Below are 24,864 nucleotides of genomic sequence, written 5' to 3' on the forward strand. Positions count from 1 at the left end.
AACGCCCACAGTAGAAAAATCTTACGGTACTTAAAAATCAATAAAACGGGTTGAATACCTTATAAGATTTTTGTTTCAATATAAAAAAAAACTTACATATTCATTTATATCATTTTTCATAGTCAAAAACATTCCAACTATTGGAGAGATTTGATTATTCACTCTTTTTACAAAGGTGCTATTATCTCAGTTTCACTTTTCTAGGGCTGGCTGCTTTCTGCATAACAACGTTCATTTCATAGTCCCTGGACTGGCACCCGTAGCGTACTTTCATGTAACAAAAATGGTCAAGATCCGCTGCAATGAGGAAGTTCAGTGCCTTTTTTTCTTTTTTTATTTGTAATAGAATATTAAACTAAGCCAATTTTTTATATTTTTTTTACATATATCGTATTATCAGCGCTATGATTTTTTTAAGTTTTGTATTTCTGAAATAGCTCCGCGTGTGACGTCAAAGGTTGTTCTATGACAGTTCTTCCGATTGGTTCATTTACGGTGATCAAACCATATATATCGGTCAAAGCTCTCATATCATTGGATAGTTCATATGAACCAGTGACTTCATTCAAATTAGTGCGTTTTTGTTAAAATATTTTTTTTTTTTTGTAAAATTTGAAGAAATTTTACCGTACAATTTAATGCTCCAATTTTTACCGCGCGCAAGAAAACAGTTTTTGTATCCAATTTCCCGTACGGCTGAAGTTACTCATTGGTGTACCAATGCTGTGTCTTATGCACCATTAGGTACGGAAAGCGAATACATATGAATGAATCGCGATATACAATATTTTTTTCAAAGAAGCGGATCAATATAACGCGAGCTGATTTTATTTTGTTAAAATGATAATCGTATTTAATCGTATAAATAATAATGAAGGCAGTCCGCCGAGACGCTACAAAAAATATTAATCCCCGCCAAATAAAGCCAATCCCCGAATCAATGGGGCTTTGTGTAAATCTGATATATGAATAAGGACATGTTAAATCCACTACCACAGGCTCAGGCGGACTGGCACACACACTCGCGCAGTAATCAGAACACTTCACAGCTGCCCCCCAACTTGACAGAGGTATACTAACTTTGAAATAGTGTAAAACTGAAATAAATCTGCTTCTAGTACCTAAATAACTCCTAACTGGATCAACGATATTAAAAAAAAATTATGTGCCTTTTGATTAAACTAGAAATATGAATTAAAAAAAAACACAAAACAGCCAAGTAAAAAAGCTAAAAGTATTAAGAGCTAAATTGCATAATGAGACAGAAAACTAATTGACTAAAAAAACGTTATATACATTTCTATGATGTAGATTAATAAATTTAATTTATGTACTTGAAACAATTATAAATATTAATTGATATGCCAGAAATGAAATTTATTATAGAAATAAAAAAAAGGTGATGCGTAAGGATTTAAGTATCACTCGCTTTTTACGAATATTTCTACAATAAATAACTATGAACTTTCACGAAAAATTCTCACTTAAATATTTGGGATAACTTAATATTAACTAAATAAAGGAAATAAATAAATAAGAAGCTTGGCATAAATAATTATTTAGAAGATAACTTGCATCCTGTAGAATTCTTGCAATTCTAAATAAATTAAAATCTGCACCGAAGCACCGTATATTACTACCAAAAAAGATTGTTATAAGTAATAAATAATTTCTTTGTTTGCGCGTTACAAGTTACAAAATCATAACTTGTGTTCTTTTATACACAAAAAACAAAATTGAAAATGTACATATTAACAGTATTTTGTATTTAAAAAAAAACCTCAACGATGGAATTGCAATTCATATGCATTTTTTTTGTATCACAACAGGTCAGTAGGCCCAATTGCATTTGTGAATTACACCACAAAATCACATTAATTTTTAGTTCTTACCGGGAATCGAATCCAGAACTTTCCATACGAGAATCGAGTGTCTTATTCATTACACCACCTTTGCTTACGAAAAATACTTTTATAAATAATTACAATTGAAAACTGTACGTAGGTCTCATCTAGGAACGACAAAATTATGTGATACAAATTTATGTTAAACTGTCCCCTTTTATTAAAGGCAGCTAGCTTTTTTTGTAATAAAAATAAATTTCAAATTATATTGATAGTATGAGAAGCCCGAATATAAATTTATTGATAGTCAAATTTATTTAGCTTTTATTTTTAATTATTGAAACCTATAAAGACCTTCCATCGCAATCAATGTGTATGTACGTGGATCAATTTCCTTGGAAAACTTTACGGTTTTCATTGCCATTCCGGCGTTTTCCACCTAATTTGGTCACCTCTGGTACATCGTGGTGGAGGTTATTTTAGCCAGGGGAGGAGGAACGGCCGAGCTCAGCCGAGCTAAGCCGGATTAAGCCGAAGGTAGGGAATTAGGGTGAGCCGGGATTATGCCATACAAAACCTCGGCTTGTTTCGGCTGCGTGTGTGCGTGTTGTTAGTTTAGTGTACAGATATAGTGCCACTCACATACTCGTGTTGTGCGAGAGGCTCGACTATTATTTAGGGAGGAGAATATTGTTTGTGGCTAGGAGTAAGAAGCTTTTACTTTTTGTGTTAAACAAGGTCAAGATCCACCCTCGGAGCAATGCCAAAATATAAGGATTTTTACCCACATTCTTCGCTCTAAACTTGTGTTTATTAACTTGAATTTTGTACAATTACAACGTACGTAATACGTAAGAATATTTGAAACAAAAAGTTTACAAAATTTGTGAATGAGAATCTTCAGCCCGACGGAAAATTGGATACAGTAAATGTTATATTTCGCGCGGTAGGATTGAAGCATTAAATTGTACTTCAGAGTTCCCTGAAAATCTACGAAAAAAATTTTTTTTTTTTAAAAAATAAAAACGAACTACTTTGAACGATGTCGCTAGTTCATATGAGTCAACCAATGATAATACACCAATAGGCAGAACTGATCGAAAATAAGCGGAAGGGAACCTCTGATGTCACACGCGGAGTAACTTCAGAAATACAAAACTTTAAAAAATCATAGCGCTGATAATACGATATTTAAAAATTGAAAAAAAAAATTTTTGGCTTAATTTAATAGTCTATTAACAAATAAAAAAACTGAACTTCCCCATAAAGTACATGATAATTTTCCCATATTTATTATAAACGTAAGATTTAGAGCCTTTAACTATCGTGTGGTTTGATTTATCTCTCTTATATTTTATAATAATTAAGTCGTCTTTTGCTATAACATAACTAAATTATACGACTAATTATATAAATAATGGAAAATAAATAATTCAACAGTAAACATGGAACTAAAAAATGATAAAATTTAAAAATCTGTGTTGTAAAATACATTTCGCGTATTTTGCTTAATGTAACACAACATTACTACGCCGTTTGCAGAGGAATTTTTCAGCACAGTCTCTAAATAGGTTAAATATATTTCTTTATTCAATTGTCTAATAAAATTTGTAAAAACCCGTTACAGATTATGACGCTATGCAATATTTCTTAATTGTAGAATTATAATTATGTGTAAAGATGTATTGGTTTCCCGAATAAAATAAAAATATCATTTGTGATCTGTCAGTGTCCCACCTTTTTTTATCAGTGTTTTTCTTACGTACGACTCGTTTTTACAATTAATAGATTCATTTAACATCTACTAATAACTGTAAGCAAAAATTTGAATTGCAATGTATTTAATCTTCAAATGAATTTAAATTAATTTCTTTAAAACACCATATTTTTTCCCCGTAAATATACCTACATAGTAAACGTACTTATTGCCTTATCATTATAGATATTATGCAAACAGAAATGAATAAAATTGCACAGAAACTAGAAAAAATGTGTACAAGAAACAAATTTCAATCAAAATATTTGATCAACAAATTACAACTGAGATGGAGAACATTTAAAAGTCTAAGCATGTACAAGGCTTATAACCTTTAATATTAGAAATCAAACTCTGATTTGAGTCTACTGAACACTTTTTTTTATTTTTATATTTGTAAAAATAAAATCAATTGTTCAGTAGACTCAAATAAGTGTTTGATTTCTAATATTATAAGTTTAAATATTGAGTTTTACAAAATAAACAGAAAATCAATCAATACTTATGACCTATCATTGGCTGGTTTAAATGAAAATTTTCCAATTTTAAATATCTTGGACCAGTTGGTTTAGTCAAAATATTTGAGTTTTTGTGATTTGGTAATTTTTTTTTCTTTTTTTTAAATAAAACTATAAAAATATCAATTGAGTACAGAGACATAACTTATAGAGACATAACTAGGAATGATCAATGCCTGTGCACTTGCCCCGATTCGTTGGAATATTTGTGTTTATGATTCACAAAAAACCCAAATGTTTCAATTTTGAGGCAATTTTCTGATAATCACAAATAACCGTATTAGAAAATGAGAAACAAGGAAACTTAAATAAATAAAAAAAATACTAAAATACCACATTATATGAAACGTGAATTATTTAAAAGAGTTACCTAGTTGTGAGAAGGTAAATAGTTTGAAAAAATCAAACCAGCTTTTGTGTCAAAAATGCAATGACTGCATACATATAATACGAAATAAGTAATTATAATGTATCATAAATAATTGCAGATGTCTTGCAGGCTCTTTAACACCATACCTTCACGTGTGTAGATATGAAGGAGTTGTCTGCTAAACCCCATAAGAGCATTAAGTCCTCCAAAAGTGATGGTGTTTGTGGTAGTCAGCCAAGAAATCGGCTTATGGAAATGACTCCGCTGTATTCCTCGTAATCCCCAACGATTTTTATATACATTTTTTATCCGCTTGAGTCCGCCGGTGTGAATTTAAAACTCTTGGCTGTAATCTTGATTAATAACTGCTGCCGATTAAGAATTAACATATGAAATCTCAATCGCCACAGAGTACCACAGCAAGGAGGCGGTAGTTACAAAGCTTCACACTCTGTGGCGCATTGAACAATATTGATTTTCAGGTAAAGCTAAACATTGTGTTTCTAGATATACGAACAAAACTAAATTCGAATTATTAAATAGCCTTAAAAATTATGGTGGATAATTTTAAGTGATAATTTTGTCTTTTATTATTTATTAATTTTTTGCAATAAATGCAATAAAAACAATATATCCTTACTTAGGTAACCCGTGCCGAAGACACTTAAAATTGCTTCTTAATTTGAGAACATTGATCAACAATATGTTGAGTTTGTCCAAATTTTTGTAGAAAAGGACTGGATTCAACTCCCTGGGGAGCTGTTAACATTAACGAATTACAACAGAGATGAAGAACATTTTAAAGAAGGTAATATAGAAGTCAAGGCATCTACAGGGCGTATGACCTGTCATTGGCTGATTTAAGTGGCCACTTTACACACTGTGTAACATTCACCATTCTGTCCATATTTGAACATCTATATTCCTTCAATTCTTTCATTTGCTAAATCCACCTGGTCCATGAAGAAGTATAGAAATTGAAAAAATAAAAATTTCAGGCGTTGCCTAGTCTAGTATGTAGGTGAAATAATTCAATTAGATGAATCTCACCCGCATAAATAAAGGTTTCAGCTCTTTAACTTCACAAACATCAACAGATGAAAGAATTGAAGTAATATAGATGTACAAATATGGGCAGAATGGTGAATGTTACACAGTGTGTAAAGTGGCCACTTAAACCAGCCAATGACAGGTCATAAGCCCTGTAGATGCCTTGACTTCTATATTACCTTCTTTAAAATGTTCTTCATCTCTGTTGTAATATGTTAATGAGAACATTGATGAGAGAAAATACATAGAAAACATACACAAAGAGAAATAAAGAAAATTGTCTCTATGTAGAATTCCATTATAAATTATTTTATTCTTTACTTCTTAAAATCATTTGACGCCATTTTTTTAGAAGAAGCTTCTAAAATGTCATACTTTTTAAGAATAATCAATGTTCTAATATTATTTTCTTTTAACATTTTTTTCAAAATGGAAGTTCTAATATAAAGGTAAAAACTTATGATTAAAAAAAAAATACGGTTTTGATCAATGTTTTAATTATTCTCAGCTACATTTAAGTTTTTAATCACGGGTGGAAAAAAAATTAGACTGACAAAGTAAAAACATTATTTTATAGGTTAATCTTTACGTGAAAATACTAATCAAGCGTTAATCTATTATTTTTAATAAGTGAAGTGTCAAATCAAATAGGGTTTATAATCTCGCCCTAGGATTATTCCTCCCCGCGAGTGGCAGTACTGGCGAGGTAACAAAGGCCGCTATCAGGAGTTGGAATTGAATAAAATAAAATAAAAAAACCTAAGCGTACCTTAAGCGGCGATTAAGCTCAGGTGATTCGAGGAAATCTAAACGCTGGAGTTTAATAAGATTAGCGGAATGAATTGTGGAGTGTTATTTTATGGTTTATTTTAGTCGCCGGCTTAGTTGTGGCTTTATTATGACTAAGAGGTTAGTCAAACATATGCAAATTATTAATCACTAATATGTAGTAGGTCTACTAAACTCTCTCTTTCTATTGTGGGTGCGCGCAAGAGGTCTCTGGTTCCAACTCCCCGAATTGATTATCGTTATATTCCTATTTATGATTGAACGTATCCAGAAAGCAGCCAGCCATAGAAAAGTGAAACTGAGATAATAGCACCTTTGTGAGAAGAGTAAATTATCAAATATACACAACAGTTGGGATGTTTTTGACTTTGACAAATGATTAACAATGAATTCACGAGTTTTTTTGGTATTACAAACAAGAATCTTATTATGTATATAAACAGTGTAAATGAATTTTAAAGTATCGTAAGATTTTTCGAGTCCTGTGGGTGTTTTCTGCAAATTGAGAAATTCCGTTTTTGTGATCGGCACTTTTTTCATAATGTGATTTTCACAGTTTTTTGTATGAACACGGTCTGGCTGTTTTTAGCAGAACATAGAATTGATCTTACTGCACCCTATAACACCAATATCTCAGTTATTCTAAATTGTGTACTGGATGCTTTCTGCATAACTACGTTCAATTAAAACAAATCTAGAGGTCCAAGTGGAGTACGAGTACGTAAACATAAATGATTTGTTTTTATTTGATTTATTTTTGGTTCACAAACAGTAAAAAATATTTACGACATTGGTAAAATAATCACAAATTGTTATTTTAGATACTGTTCATAAATATAATTGAGAGAATTCCAAAAAAAAAATTGAACCACCTAAACTATCATCAATATTTACATTTCAATAACTAAGAAGAAGCTGCAGTACATCACAAAATCGATACCTTACAATCTAGAAGAATCATCAATGATACCGATTTCCTTGATAAAATATGCAATAACAACTTAGATTGCCCTCAGCTGCTTGAGAAAATTATAATTCGTATTCCTTAACGTACAACTCGGCTGCAACAATGAGGAACTTCAGCCCTACGGGAAATTGGATACAAAAAATGTTTTCTTACGCGGGGTAAAAATTAGAGCATTAAATTGTACCGCAAAGTTTCTTGAAAATGTACAGAAAAAATAATAAACAATATTTTGATAAAAACGCACTACTTTAAATGACGTCACTGGTTCATGTAAATCAACCTATGATCTGAGAGCTATGGAAGATTTCCGGTCTGCTTGTCGCTTCTGGACCAATAGGAAGAACTGAATGAGAATAAGCGGAAATGAACCTGTGACGTCACACGCGGAGTTATTTCAGAAATACAAAACTTTAAAAAATCGTAGCGCCGATAATACGATATGTAAAAATTAAAAAAAAAAATTTTGACTTAGTTTTACAGTCTATTAACAAATAAAAAAAATGAAAAAAACCACTGAACTTTCTCATTTTTTCATGATGGTATTCAAGCAATAATTTTTTTTTTCTTCTTTTTTTGACATTGTATTTAGTAATGTATAGGAAACTATAATTGGCATATAATTTTGGTTTATTTGTAAACATTTATTTTTTTGTTATAAAGGCTGTTGTTTTCTTTTAATTAATAAAAAATAAAAAAACATAAAAAAACTATACGTGAATACAGCACGTACAAATAAAGAAAAAAAGTTTAAAGTAAATATTTTTAAAATTGGATTTCTATGATTGTTATAAAAGTAATTACAATAAATTATTACTAACAGGTTATTATAAATTATTTTACTCAACTAACATAAGTAACTATTTGATTTTATAAATTGCGTTACAGTTTTCTCATAATAATTTAATGTGTCGTTAAAGATATCAATATCAGCATTACTTTCTACATTATTATACAATCTTAACATACGTGATAATGCATTAAAGCGCGCCATATTTTATTGAAGGTTGGAAGATAAAATGTTGTGTAGGATCTCAATCACCGACTGGGGACATTTAGGGGTACATTCTTTAAACAAAATGTAGAATCAACATTACAATTATTTTTTTTATACAGATATATAAGGTCTAAAACCTGTCTCCTAAATTTCAATATATCTATACCAAAATGTTCTAGGCGCTGATCATAAGACTGAAGGGTGCTGTCCAGGTTACATTTAAATGTTAAGATACAAAGATTTTTTTTGCACAGATTTAATCAAATAAATGTGAGTTGTTTAATGTGGTGACTAGACTACAGCTCCTAATTCAAAATTACTACGAACTAATGAATTGGAGAAACAAATTATCGATGATACAGATTTAAATGGTTTAAATATTTATGTTTATATATTCTGAATATAAATTCTAACATCTTCAGGGCTTTTTTTTAAATTACCTTTTCTACTTAAATTTAATTATGTCAATAAAACTATGGTTTTTATGTTACTTTTCTGAAGTTTGATAAATAATTTTTTACATTATTTTTTTTAAAGAAAATAGAATCTTTGCGATCTTATTATTTACCCAAATATTAAATTTTGAGGGCCATTTCTAACGAATTGTAGATAATTCAATATTAGAAAATGGAAATCAAGTTGGGGAAGAGTGGAATTTGTAACACGGACCTTTGAACCGTGAGTCTGACACAATAGCCACGAAACCAATACACTAAGATGCAAAAGCTTCGTATGATTAGAAATATTAATTTAAAAGAACTCAAATGATAAATGAAATTTTAAAAAAGTCATACATTTAAAATGATAGATAATATACTTTTCGGTAGAGAATTTTAAGTATTTCTGAGAAATAATGTTAAAACATAAAGCAGGATTTGATACGAGTAGATGTCTACTACAAATGCAGATTTATTTTTTTGTTTGTCAGATTAGTCTGAAGCACCCCTTCTGTATGTTCTTTAATCGCACTCACACATACTCAACCTCCATCCCCTAATAGTGCACGAAACCCCCCATACAACCCCCACACACGCAGAAATAGTATAACTTAATACGTAGCAACACACACATATTAACATTGTTCCGGATTAAGCTCAAAGTAAAATCCCGCGGTTCAGAAAAGGACGCAGGATATCGTATGCAGGAAGGAAGAAAAGGAAGAAAGATTATCCAAAGATTTTAGGATTATGATTCATAAAGAGCGCGGAAGAATGAATGGAAAATTATTATAGAGGGAAGCGAAATCTTAGGGATTATTCCAAAGGGGAGAATAGTAAGGCCCACGAAAACGGTTGAATATTTTAATGTTAAAAAATTAGCACGCGTAAAAAGGTCGCGATCTTAACAACATTTATTTAATTGATTGAAATTTCGCAATCACTGTTTGTAAACATGTTATAATTAAGTTATGTATAACTAAAATGATAAATAAAGATAAATGTTTACTAAATATAAAAAAAATATTTGTACACTCCTTAAAATAAATAATTAATGATGTAACTTCATAATGTGCAATACAGGAGAGCTGTTTATTAATTATATTATCGTTAAAATAATCCGACTACCGTTTGATTAAAAAAGCATAATTATTTTGTACTTAATGTGACTTTTCAGGTAATTTCACCTCAAAGTACCAATGAAATGAATTCTTCTCTATTTATTATTTTCGTAATCGCGCTCTGGTAAAAATGTTTTTTTTTGTTTATTTGAAAATTTATTTATAAACCCTTACGGATTATTACATTCATTTTACATAGAATAATATACACATTTTTCAATTATACTTTGTTGTTCAAAATAATATTTTTTACGTCTTTTGAAAAGTTTGTCTGAATGTTTTGTTTAGTTTTGTCTGGTAGTTTATTGTATAATTTCAGTCCCTGGTTCATTAGTCTTGATTGTCCTTGTCTTGTTTTAGAAAGTTGTATATGTATTTGTCTGATATTCTCGTATTATGTCCATGTTGACTACAATTTTTTTACAAGTTTTAGTTCTTCGTCTACAATTACATTAGTGGCTAATTTATGGATAAATTTTAATGATTCTAGTTGAAAGAGTTCAGTTTTATTTAATTGCTTAGTTTGTTTAAAAAGCTCTCTAGTTGCAGTTAAATAGGGAAGGTCATATACTAACTTTAATATTTTATTTTGTTGTCTTTGTAGTCTGTTTATGTCATTTTGATATCCTGCTCCCCATAGTTAATTTAATTTTCAACTGATAATAAGTTTTTAGGTCCGTTGAACGTTCCGACGAGATCAACACAAAAACAGAATGTTGATTTAAAATAAATTAATAAATTATTATTGGCTGCAGCTATACAATGCAAATATTAAGCTTATCATTTGAGCAACGTGTTATAAGTCAAAAATGTTGTTTTGTTTGCAGTGGTAAAAAATAAAAAAATACATTTAAAAATTTTACCACCGCTTCGTGGCGGAACGGCAGGTCAAAGTTTTGAAGACAGTTATCATTTTAAAACGTACTTTCTATCAAAAAAATAAAGGTAGATTCCAACAATGAAAATATCGCAGGTCTCTCGTGCTTCAGTGCTTGAGAGCAGTCAAACATTCGCAGCAATTGTACGAATTGGATTCGTCGTGGCACCAAAAACCACCATAAAAATATAAACAATAAATCTTGAATTATTTTCAAAAAACAGCTAGTGGCAAAGATGTAAATTGAAGAGTGTAAATTAAAAAAAAAAACGATAATTGGGAAACTGGAAATTCCATCCCAGTTCTCAACCAAGTCGGCACTCGGAACAGAGGCATACAGAGACAGAACAACCGAGTCTCGAGTCACGTGCCGTCTTTTTGTCAGACTTTCTGAGAACCATCAAATTGTACCTATCGACCATAAACATCGTCGAATCGTTCTGTTAACAGTTATTCAGATCAGAAGCTACTTGTCTCATAACTGAGATGATTCACTTATAAAACGCCGGATAATGCATCAAATGTTTTCTCGGAAATTTGAAATGAGTTTGGCTGATGAGATTTTATCACAATATAATGCTGGATGAAGATTGTAAATTCTAAAATACTGTTACTATGAATATTATAGGCGGCCTCCGTGGTGTAGTGGTCAAGACGCTTGACTCACACACGAAAGGTTCCGGGTTCGATTCCCGGTGAGAACACAAAAATTAAAATGTAATTTTTCTCAAGCCTGGGTGTGCTGTGATGTAATTCACCACTGTAATTGGGCCTCCTGGCCTGTTGTGGTGCAAAAATAAATAAATTAACGAGCCGTTATCGAATGTAAATTTACTATTAATGGTAACAATATAGAGATCGCTAAATGCCTATCAATACATTATTCAAATTATTTGTTTTATGTAAATAGTTTTATTATAGTAATTTAATATAATAATATGTAGTATTTATAAGATAATATGTCCATTTATCCTTATTTTAGTACTATTGCGTACACTCAAGTGTTTATCACAAATGTCAGAGAAATGCTCTAATGCGATCTCTTAGCTGAATGTGTGGGAAATCAATGTTTGATGAAATCGTAAATGAATGATGAAATCAGACGAGAGTGTAGATCTGAGTCAAATATAATTGATAAGATTAAGAAAGGATCTCTGAGATGGTTTGGTCACGTAAAACAAATTGACGATGAAAGAATGGTAAAACAAGTATACTTGGCGAAAATGAACGGTAACGCGAGACGAGGACGACCAAGAGAGACGTGGCATGATCAGATAAACCAAAATCTTAAGTGTGGTCATGTCAAAATCGGACAGAACCGAAGGGTATTTATGACAAGATGAATGGAATATTGAAGTATTAGTTGTAATATTGTATTTTTATTTGTTATTAATAAATAAAAAAATAAAAAAATAAATGTTGATGTGTATATTAATATGAAAACTTGGCCGTTCTTTTGTTTTGTTTATAAAAAGCAACATCGTTCCTTAGAGAAATAAAAATAAATAATGAATTTCTCATTGCGTAAATATCATTGGTACCTATAAAAAATATTGACATAACAACAACACTTTCTAAAAATATTTCCATTAATTTATATATTTTTTATTTATATTAATATTACAAAAAATATTTTTTCGTTGCTAACTATATAAATTTCATAAGCCCTGCCCTGTAAATGCCTAGACTTCCATGATCCTTTTTTAAAATGTTTCTTTTTCTTGCAAAAAATTAAGACTATTATTTATTATATTTATGGAAACATCAAAGATATTAGATGCAATGTGTACTAGGTACATCATCAGGAAGGGACAGTTAAATTATGCCTTTAATAGTGGAATAGGAATATATACCAGGATAGACGCGTGTGGTGGTCCATTCTCTCTGCCTACCCCTACGGGAAAATGGCGTGATGGTAGTAGTAGTAGTAGTCATCGAAAGTAAATATTTTGTAAAAAATTAATGAGGATATTTTATATTCACCAATCTACAAGTTAATAAGTGATATTAATATTTTTCAAAGAATAATTGAAATTGCTCGCAACATCAAACAATATACATACATCATCTTTCCCTTTCCTCACCTAATGGTGCATTGCATTGGTACACGAATGACAGCGTAACTTAATCATTTTTGTTACATGACGGTAAGATGATCAGTCTTACGCTTCAAGTTCCAGTCCAGGAACTATGAAATATTCTAGTATGAAACACCTTTTTAAATAAATAATGTTTCACGTGAATCATGTCGGGAATCGAGCCCAAGACCTCTTACACGGTAGGGAAACGCACTGACCACTTCACCGCGAGGCCGACACTCTTCTTGAATATATAATTAATAAAACACTGAGTTCTTCCACCACTTGACATTGCACAAAGTAATACTAGTTTCGGAAGGCACCGATCCTTCCATCCCCCTTGGTTATTGTAAACTTATGATTACACCTGTATTAGAGTTTATTTAATTATTATTTCTTTCATCTTTTCCCAGGAATCACCATGGCGAGTACATCCAATAAGCAGTTGTCCTGGCTGCGGAATACCGCTGGACCAAGATGCTTTCGTTGTAGTGATCGCCAACATCTGGGGGACCTGACGATGCCCCGCAAAAAGAATATTCAATTTTAAAAAAGATTTTATACTTCATCCATAAAATTCATATTTGTTTTAAGATTATGTTTTTATTTTATTTAAATAAGCGGCACTTAGTGCCTTTCACATATTAGTTTAAAATAAATTAATATACACTACAGGTAAGTAGAGTTGAGTCATGATGTTACAAGTAAAATGTAGCATTTAATAATAAATTAATACTGACAAGTATTAACAAATATTTAAGAAATATAAAATAATATATAAATATATCCAAATATGACAATTGATAACGATAAATATTTACAACAACAACAACAACGAACCATCAGGCTGTTTCTCCGTAAGGGTAGGCAGAGATGATTGAACGACCCATCACTCTATATTTGCATACAGAACTCGCTTCTTCTACATTCATACATCTTTTCATGCACACGCGCGCCGATTATTCCAACTTTTAACATGTCCATCTTCAAGTATTTGTTGAATTTGGTCCTACCATGTCTTTCTCAGTCTTCCTCTATTTCTGTATCCATCAACATTTGCATTGTAAATATTTTTAGCCGTTCTTTCGCTGTCCATTCGCTCTACATGTCTAAACCAACGCCGAGCTCCTTTCTTGATTTTGTCGATTATGCTTACCTCCGCCTTGCATAATGTACGGATCTCAATATTTATACTTTTAAATATTTTGTACCCATAAATGAAATTGTAGAAATATGAATAAATAAAAAATAAAAAAATAATTATACTATATGATAACAATAAGCAATCTTTTGAGTTTGTCAAAATGTTTGAAGACAAGGCCCGGATTTCATGCTGTAGGGAGTCATTATGAAGACAGGTCATAAGCCCTGTATATACCTAGACTTCTATATTCGCTTCTAAAAAATATCATATTTGATCATCATACTTATATTTAAATAAAAATGAAAATATCTGAAAAAGTTTCTCGTTTCAGTGTATTTATTTTTTAATTATTTGTTTTCAGGTTTTTTTTTAAATGAAGGATTATTATTATTTTTATCCATTAATGCGCTATGTAGCTACAATACATGGTAAAATTAGCGTTTTTATTATGTTAATTAACTAACAACACCTATTCTAACATAAACAATTATAAATTGTAAACATTTATATTTTATTGAAAACATGTCTTGGTCAGTTTATTTGTAAAGTATAAATGGGAACTAGATTTCTAACTACCTGTGCACTCTGTAGCTGCAAGACGTGTTAGGATGTGTATGCTATAGCTCCCTTGAGGTGATTTTCACTAAAATTTTGATCTTAAAGCCATTCAGAATAACTATAATAATATGAATATTAAAACTATAAACAATTACGATTATTACAAAATGACAATAATTCTTAAAACACGTTTTATTCATATGGTATTTATTTATAAATAAACAATATTTTGTTTGTATTTTATCAAAAAAGATCAATGTATAATAATTAAACTACATTTTATAATGTTAACTGTGATATTTTAAAAACACAAATTTATTTAAAATCAATCAAAATTATTTGTCACAATAATTGCGTTCCACTTACCAGATGATTTAGTGAGATCGAATCCTTCCTTCTTTGGTACGATTAGTGCATCTGAGTGGTCCGTGAGGGTTGGGGCCAGAGGGGTGTGGGGCGGAGGCCCACGCGGGGGGTGGCTCGGGGGGCGCTCCGAAGCCTCGCACACCCCCATCCCGGGAGATGTTTTGCACCCTCTAGTAAGGGCCAATGCGTGACTCTAGGAAGAAAAAGTGCGGTTTTTAAATTAACGGATTTTTAACAGATTTTTTAAACAGATTTTTCAAAAGAGAACATCAAGTTTCTAATAATTTAAAGAGTCTCTGACCTGAAGACAATAAAAAAGATCAAGAATAGTTAAACAAGCATAAATATTTTACTATAAAGGGCAAAATAATTTTTCTTCGATATACTATTTAAAATAGTTTTATCGAGTACACATTGTCGGTTATAAAACTTTATTCAATATTTCACCAACTTCACTTACAAGAAGTTCATTCGGCTATTTTATTATTTATAGTATTTACTCCGCTTAAACTTAAAAGATTTCAAATTCATGCTTTTTTTAAAAAAACATTAATTTTGAAATTTAAATATTTGCGATTTTAGAATTTATATTCACTGTTCTTAATGCTGCGAATACCATTAATATTACCATCTCAATTGTGATTGTAGTAGGGTATGTTAGTTCATTATTTAGTAAAGTAAAAGCTCGTCGAATATTATTAATGTACAAGTATCATTTGAAAGATATGTTAAAATTAATTTAAACTGACGCGACGCGCGACTCCAACGGTTTACAACAGCGGTTAACGAATTTGCACCGAGACAGCAAATCACTTATTTTTCAAATACACATGTCAGTTTTGGCTACCTATATTTTAATAACAAATAAGGCATGTTATCATTCTAGATTCCTGGTGTCACACTAGAATAAAGTAACTTGCAACAAATCCGTTAAACTGTCGATGGACTTGCTATTGTGAGTCATTTCTTGTTGTATTCGCCTGCCAAAGCGGTTAACTGATTGAAAATGTAGATCAGATTAAGGTTGATTTGTTCTTTGGTCACGTAACGAAAATAAAGACTGACTTTTATCACGGCATTACTTATTCAGAACAAAACAGAACGTTTATTAGAATATCGAGATGTTTATTTATTTAGCGTTTCGAGTCAGCTGAACGATTTAAATTTGTATGTTTTTTATTATTTATTTACCTTTTTTAACTGTTTTAGATCAGGGCTGGCATTTTGATCGGAATTGCGCGCAAAGAGATTGCTCTGCTAGCGTGTATTTAGTACGTAAATACGCTTTAAAAATGCGTTTTTTGCGCGCGATTTTGCGTTCAGAATACCACCCAGAATTAATTCGTGCAGAGGTAAAAAATATGTTTTCTTCTGCATGTATGAATGGAATTATAAAAAGGTATTTGATGTTTTTCCAAAATCTAGATTATGCATTAGGTATTATTCAACGTTTATTTTTAGTAAGTACTCAGTCTTAAACTGACAATGCATCGACAAAGCTAAAAAATGTAATGTTATCAACCAAAAAACGAACTAGCCAATCAAATTGGTCGAAATTTGTTTCGGATAAATATGGATGTGACTAAAAAAAATAACTATTGACAAATTACGCTTTTTACTGGACTGATAGAGCTTGTACCTACATATAAATGTATTTTTATGATGCATTTTTATTCAATCAATTCAGTTAATTTTCAGTGATAAATATTTTAAACTTGCCTTGAACATAATTTAAACGGACGACTAGAATTCACTCCTAACGAAAAAAAACACCCCAGAAGCAAGCTGTTCAACTTAAAATAAACTTTTCTGTATAATGCCGGCTACCAACGTGATCAGAGAAATATAGAGACGTATTTAGAGATACCGGTAACTAAAAATATACTCAACGCTTTTTAATACTGCGAATATTTGAATGAACACTTCACCAAAGGGTTGATATTTATTGATCCATTCTTTTACAATAATTGTTACATTTTTCAACATTTAAAAAATGTCCCTCATTGAGATGTCCTGTGCTGAGGCAATCGATTGAATCAAACGTATTTGTAATTCACACACCACACTTTGAAAAGCGCAAATCTACGTGCACATATAAAACAAATACTAACATTTTGTATGTGGTATGGTATTATTTAAGTACAAGGTGAGGGGATAAATGCTTAAATCTAGCAAAATAAAACAATGTTCTTATATTGCGTAAACACTACAAATCTACTGGATGTTAATTTTCCATTAATTCATTTAAGAAACTCAGTATTTTTATCTCTCATTAAATATATTTTTATTATTTTCTTTAAACCATTTCTTCCGTTTTTTTCTTATTTTATTTGCATATTTAAGATCTTTATTTACGCAGGTTTTTTTTTTTTTTAATTCTCAATTTTTGTTTTTTAAGTATAAAAATAAAATTTTGGATTCATTTTGTTATATTCTATATTTTTTTCCTCCAATATCAACGCATCTTGATCATTAATGTTTCATGAAGGTAAGATAAGTATTAAGATCCAGGTACCAGACCAGGAACTATTTTAGTGTGAAAACACCAGTTTCAATAAATATTTCATTTCAACCATGTCGGGAATCGAACCTAAGACCCCTAGCATGGTCGCGCTCACCATTACATCGTGAGGCTGAGTAAATTATTTTTTTTAATGAAATAAAATTTAATTGAATAAAATGCAAGAAATATAACTACGTATGTAGTGTTGCAATCAATTCCGGTAGTAATCGAAACAAGTTCAAAATAAGTGATTAAGTCTTCGTTAACCTTGTCTTACCAATCAAGAACTAGTATACTAGAACAATAATTAACAATTACACCAATCAAACGTGCGATATAATCGCATTGAGTAATTAATTGCTTAATTTGCTTCACGTTTAAATACAACTGCACGATACGTGGATTAAATACCTTTAGGACATTACCCATCACTGCTTCGAATTATTACAATATTTCCAAATACCTGGAGTTTAACAATAATCTTAAAACACATTTAAAACCTTTGACCAAACAGAGGTTTTTTCTCTGTATATGTTTAGCACACTGAACGAAATCGACCATGAAAGACCAGGGCCCCGATTACGATTGGAAGTAAGCACAGTTATCTTCGACTACCGACTATTAAAAAAAACGAGGAACTAGAATCCCAACTGCTCCATGTGCTCTGTGGCTGCAAGACGTGCTGGGATATTTGTTAATTGTACAGCGCCCTTGAGGTGATTTTCACAAAAATGGCGCTATATAAATTATCCAACTATATATATATATATATATATATATGTAAATGTTATCAACTATCAAATATCTAAATTTAGTAAATGGGGTCTAGAATTTCAACCGTCCATGCGCTCAGTAGCTGCAAGACTTGTTGTTATCTAAATTCTAATTTTATAAATTTGCTTTTTATTTCGTTTTTAAAATATCACTTAAACTCTAAACTTCATTGTCAAATATTTTTTTAAAAAATAAAAATATAAATAGGGGCTAGATTTCTTATTGCCCATGCGCTCTGTAGCTGCAAAACGTTCTGTTATCTAGCTCATATATATCATATTTGGAGACGAGGAACTAGAATCCCAACCGTCCATGAGATTTGTAGCTGCAAGACGTGTTGGGATATTTATTTATGGTACAGCGCCCTTGAGGTGATTTTCACAAAAATGGCGCTATATAAATTATCCAAACATTATTATTATTATTACCAATAAAGAAAAATCGATATTTGTATACGAAAATGAGTATATTTGAATGAAAATTTAAAGAATCTTCATTGGTAACCACCTATAGTTGAAAAAAAAAATGTATGCATATTTTGCTTTTCATAAAGAAAAGTTAATTTTACTTTTTAGATAAAATTGAAGATAAAACTGAACTTTTCATTGTGATCGGGGCCCAGGGACAGTTTTACAGTGGGAAGTTAACATTCTTCAATTTTATCGACAAAGTAAAATGAAGTTGTCTGTATGGAAAATATAATATGTATTTTTTTTCGAAGATACTTTAAATTTTATTTTTATTAAAATTTTCATACAAATATACAGATTTTCCTCAATAATATTTATTTTACTTTATACCGTCTCGATATGTACCGATTACGATAGCGATTGTTATCATCAATTGTCCATAAAATAAAATGTATTATTTTTGTTACGAAAATATGTATATTTGAATGATTAAAAAAAAATTTCAATTATTAATTATCAACGATGATATTCCGAATACTAATACATATTTTCGAAAAAAAAAATCGGTTTTACTTGATGAAAATTAAAGGTAACATAGTGATTAAAAAGTAATTTTTTATTTTGAGATTATTTTTTCTAGGTTTACAGATATATTAAAGTTATTTAAATACTTGAGATTAGCCATTATTAATATTTAAAAAAATAGCTTTATAAATTTTCCATGTCTACCGGTTTCGAGACGTACCCGTCTCTTCATCTAGATATTAATTGCTTTAACGTCTTCACCATAGTAGTTTTTTCACCAACCTGCACGTTGGTGTTAGTTCCTAATAGAATGTGTCGTATCAGCACGTCAATACGTAGTGGGATTTACATTAGAAGATATCCGAAACCAGTAGACATAGAAAAATCTGTAAATTGTTATTTACGCAATTTTACCAACCACAATTTCAAATCATAGCATACATATCCCAGAACTGCCTTATCTACAACAGAATAAAGGTGTTGTAAAAATGTAAAGAGTTTATATGTAAACATTACTGGTATGACATAAAATAAGTAGATTATGAATATATACAAAATACAAGTGACATATAAAACAACAGTGCTAATATTAATTATGACAATAAGTGCATGCAATAGGGAAATATCACATACTTCGAATACCGAAAAATATATGAAATGGATTCAGAATATTTCATTGTATTTTCAAAATCAATACGAATATTGTGAAGAAATATTTTCATACATAAATTTTAAAATATATTTTTTTAATTGTGTCACTAGAAAAACGCGACATGTTTGGCCATGATAGTTGTGACGTCAAAATTCAAGACAATGTTCCAAACAAATTTGAATGGTCAGAAACAAATAAACATGAATCGTGACGTATTAAGTGCGTGGCCAATGGAATGACTGTTTTGGGGGAATTCAAATTTACAAATTTCAAAATATTTTTCTTAATACTAATAAATAACATTTTTTTTTTATTCGACAGTATTTTACTGACTTTTATTACATTAAAAATGTAAAAAAACGTTATGTTTCTCTTTTTTGACAAATATTGTTAGAATAAGTATAAATATAAACATTGTGTTGTAAACACTATATGAATTATGAACTATGAATACTATCATGGAATTATATAAATTAATATACTGATAAATAATGTACTGAAATAAAAATATTATAATATTTTCTTACGTACATATGTAACTCAGGTGGCTTTAGATGGCTGATGTTTAAAAAACATAAATACCATCATATAGCTACGTATTCCGAAAGAAAGTATGCGTAATCTATTTCTATAAATGAATGTACAATTTTGCTGCTTAATTGATACAACGAATCTATTAAAAACTCCAATTTACCAGTTAAAGTAGCCCCGATAAAAAAAACAAGTTAAAACTCCGTAGCAATGAGGTTTTTCATCTTACTAAAGTAAAAAGAAAAGAGTAAAAAAAGACTCGGTACGAGCCTACAGTTAAGTGGATCAAAAAACATCATTTTTACAAAGAGTTTTTTAGTGTGATTGGAATATTCGTTGAAATAAACAAAAATAGCACTGTCTCATCAAAAGAAATGAAGACCTTTAGACATTAAGTATCTAAAGAAACAGATAATCTGAAAAAAATAAACGTGTAGATCTACCAGCCAAACACTAAGAATGACCGTCCATTATCAATATCTAATTACTATAGAGAAGCCGAGTCGAAAAAAGAAATACACGGTAAATATTTGACATATTTTTGAACGAATTCCCGATTTGGGACAATACTCTATTAGGGCAGAATACAAACTCTGTTGGCTCATGTATAAGTCACCGCACAACTCTGCTCCAGAATATCCAAGAGAACTCTGTATTCCAGATAATCTAGCTAACAGACGTAGAGAAGAAAAGTTATTACACTTCTACGCAAACAGCGGACTAAATTCGGCGAACGCGCGTTTGCGGTCGCAGGCCCTACGGCATGGAATGCTCTTCCAGCAGAGGTGCGAAACTGTAGTAATGTTTCGAAAATACTTAAAATCCACTTGTTCTCTAAATCATTTGAATAAATTCTTAGCACTTGATGGCAAAGTACATTGGTTTAAATTACATTACAAATTTAAAAAAATGAAATTAAATTGATTTTTTATACACTCACTTTGTAAAGCGCCCTTGATTTATTTTATTTAAAAAAAGGCGCTGTATAAGTTATCCATTATAATAATAATAATAATGGAGCACTGCAACTACCGCAATAGGTGTGATTTCACGAAAATGATTAGGAAAAAAAATCATTGACAAGAAACTAAAACTTGAAAAAAATTATAGTAAACATGGACGCAATATGAGAATATCAGAAAAATATCATATCCAACCTTCTAAAACGAGACAAGGACAGTCGAGACTAATAAACCAGGGACTTAAATTATACAATAAACTACCAGACAAAACTAAACAAAAGACTCAGACAACCTTTACAAAAGATGTTAAAAATATTATCATTAATAGTAGAATATGAATTTTAAAAATAAAAATATTTTGTTAAATGTATGTAACCCGTAATTATCAAGACAGTTTTTAATAAAAAAAAATAAAAAAATGTTTTGACGCTAAAATTTTTATAACAACGATTAGCTTGACAAAGCTACAGCTTCCGTTTGTTCTAAAGACAAGAACTAAAATCAAAACGATCCACTTTAGTGCGTAGTAACTACATGTAGTATGTAATAATTTAGTTTTTATTTCTATCGTATCTCTAAATCCCTAAGTCATAAACGGTAGATAAAATCTAAGTAAACGTTAATAGCTACAACAGGTAGCTCATTAAGTTCGTGAATTCTGTACCGGTCTGACCGCTTCGGAGCCACCCCAAGGGCTCAGTTTGACCAAATCATTAGTGGTGTGCATTAATCATAACACCCGAAACTAAACCAGAAACAGATTGTCTATGATAAAATCAATTAGCCTCGAGACTCCCGCCACCGCTCTGCCACCGCTCCCGAAGAGTAGAGACAATAAATCAAATCACATTTTATTGAGATATGATTAAACCACTATCGGGAATTTTATCTAATATTTACTGGGTGGAAGTATTTTATGGTCATTCGAGTACAATCTTAAAGCGGATGCTGCAGTTCGTTGAACCGAGTGATCTATCGATACATCAAAGAACTTTTCAGATATGTATGCTATACCTATATGAAGTTATCTAAACAAGGAATGTCAAATTATATTGAATTAACTTATGAAACTAGTGTTCCTAGCAGGGTAAATTGTTTTCATATTTTTCTTAATTCACAATTGAAAGTATAAACTCAACTCATTTATTACATGATATAAATGAGTTCAGTCAAAATATTGAATCAGCTCAACTCGAACCAAAATACGTATAATGAGTTAGAAACAAGTGTAAATATATCTTCTCTTCAAGGCCGTTGAAATAAATCCGATCTTAACTCACTCTTTGATGCGTCTGAACTACAGAGCTCAATAAAATTAAATATCCGAACTGGAAACCTCAGACAAAATTTACCCTTTCATACCGATAACCAGAGAACTAACTATGGTTTTCATTCCGCTATGCCCACTATTTTTAAGTCTGCCAACAAACATACTAGTCTTGATTTCTTTGATAACAAGTTGTCTTCTTTAATACGATCACTGAATCAAATTGAATTATAAACAACTCTCTCTCGCTTCCATTCCCACCAAGTCAACTACAAATTATTGTGTCTTTCTACTTTCCTTTATTATAATTTCCTAATTCTGACTCAATAGGGTATGTTAGTTCATTAAGTGGTTAATAAACCGAGAGAAACAAGTTGAATTGGGAGAGCCAGAGCTGTCACCACCCCTTTACCGGCCATTCTGTAACAGTTCTCACAGAACTATCCTTTCACGTTATTTTGCCCGTTTCAAAGTCACTCTGAATCAGACATCTACCAACAAAAAAATAATCTAATCTATTAATAAAATAATACAACCTATTTATTTAATTCACAATATTTCCCGAATCACTCTATTCAAGACAAAAACCTAGTATCAACCTATTTATTTAAGTACTCATCTACACTGTGCTAGGAACCCGCATGGAATGAGAAGTGAACGAGCATCTATAAAATAGCGTATCAATCGCATTTAAAATGGTCGCCGATCAATCAAAATATCGGATTGATTAAAGCTGATTTGAACAATTATTATTTTTAAAGAACGCACTAGCGGTCTTGTTTACTGTAAATTTCGTTTGAAAAAACTAGACATAATTCAAATAACCACACGGCACCTACTTCAAAGGGCACAAAACGTAGATATTCGAAAACAAGTTAATAAAGATTTTGTTTTTATTTTAAGCGTAAAAATAATCCCTCGACAGGTCTATACTTGTGTAGAAATTATTATTTTTTGAATTGATGACATGTTTATAAAAAATATGTTTTTAAAATAGTCGACATAAATTTAATCAGTTTTTTCTCTACACCTTTAAAACATAAGTCTAAAGGGTCGTGAAAAATGTACAATTCAAATTCACATTTTCATAATAAACTTTTTTTTGTGAAAATAATTATTTGCGTTGTAATAATTTATCCAAATATTTAAATTTCGGTCGTGATTTCCAACGAGTCCTCCAAAAATATATATTATTATGGAAATGAAAATCCAGTTGAGTTAGAGTGGAATTCGAATCTCGGACGTCTGATCGGTGAATCCACAAGACGACAACCCGATAAGTCTATTTTAAACATAAAATTACATCGAAATATTCAATATGTTATATAAAGCACATACATTGGAAGATTCAGGTTGATCAAATGAGCATGGAATTTCTTGAATGATAAATATTATAATTAATTGTTTAGTCATAACATTTCATTTACACCAAACATAATTCTGATTCTGCTTTTCGGTGAGCACTCTGATCATTCTGAGAAGGTACCTGGTTACTTAATTAATAATATTAATTCTGTGATGACGAAATATAATTTCACTATTTCTGAGTCCACAAATCGTTTGTTCTACATATATAGAAGTGACGTCCAAAGGTAAATCGTGGGTGCCTTATATTGAGGGGTATCCGGATCACCCCCATAAATGTTTTTGCAATTTTGCGTAGCTTTCGAGATATGTTTGAGATTTTTTGAAAATTTTCGACGGGATCGGTTTTTTTGTTTTATTTAATTCGTGAAATGTTTTTTCGGGATTTTTTGTACCTAATTTTTTATAAATTGTACTTTCACGCATAAAGTTATCAGTTTTAACCTAAAATGCAGAATTTAAGTTCGATCGAGTCAGACTTGAACTTTCAACTTAAAATTAAAAATCTAAAAAGGCAATTTCTTAGTTTCTGAGTAACTTTTAAAACTGCGATAGACTCTAAGCTTATGTAATAATATTAAAAAAGTAGTACTTAAGGCGCTATTTTTCGCGGAAATCGCCCTTTAAAGATACTGAGTTGGAAAATTCCTAAGGATAATTATGAAAGAAAAGTGTGTAAACTAACGAAAAATAACTGTGAGAGATAAAAGGGTGACACGAGTTGCAGTAAACACTATGTGAAAATGACTAAAGAATTTAAAAAATATTAGAAATATTTATGCATAACGTTCCATAATCATTCGTTTTTCCACAAAGAGAGCGTTACATCAGACCAGACATGATCAGACATATGCTAATTATTGTGTATACGTACAGTTTTATATCGATCCTATGTAAATTAAACCGAGTAACCTCAATAAAATTATTATTTTTTCAATGGAATATTGTATTTGAAAAAAGAGACGAAAAATCATTTTATCGCACTAATAAGAACAACAATTGACCG

General features: G+C 30.6%; 1 protein-coding gene across 2 annotated transcripts in view; it reads right to left on the minus strand.

Moving 5' to 3' along the window:
* The window catches only part of dve (SATB1_N and homeodomain domain-containing protein dve), a 201,252-nt gene that overhangs the window by 110,406 nt on the left and 65,982 nt on the right, over positions 1 to 24,864 (minus strand). For both annotated transcript variants that reach the window (XM_088239792.1, XM_088239793.1), the window contains exon 2: positions 14,870 to 15,062. In XM_088239792.1, the coding sequence (XP_088095918.1) occupies positions 14,870 to 15,062 (193 nt within the window). The remainder of the gene's footprint in view (positions 1 to 14,869; positions 15,063 to 24,864) is intronic.

Source organism: Micrasema longulum, unplaced genomic scaffold (assembly GCF_059751315.1).
Source record: "Micrasema longulum isolate JH-2025_06_02 unplaced genomic scaffold, ASM5975131v1 h1tg002264l, whole genome shotgun sequence".
NCBI classification, from domain to species: Eukaryota; Metazoa; Arthropoda; class Insecta; order Trichoptera; family Brachycentridae; genus Micrasema; species Micrasema longulum.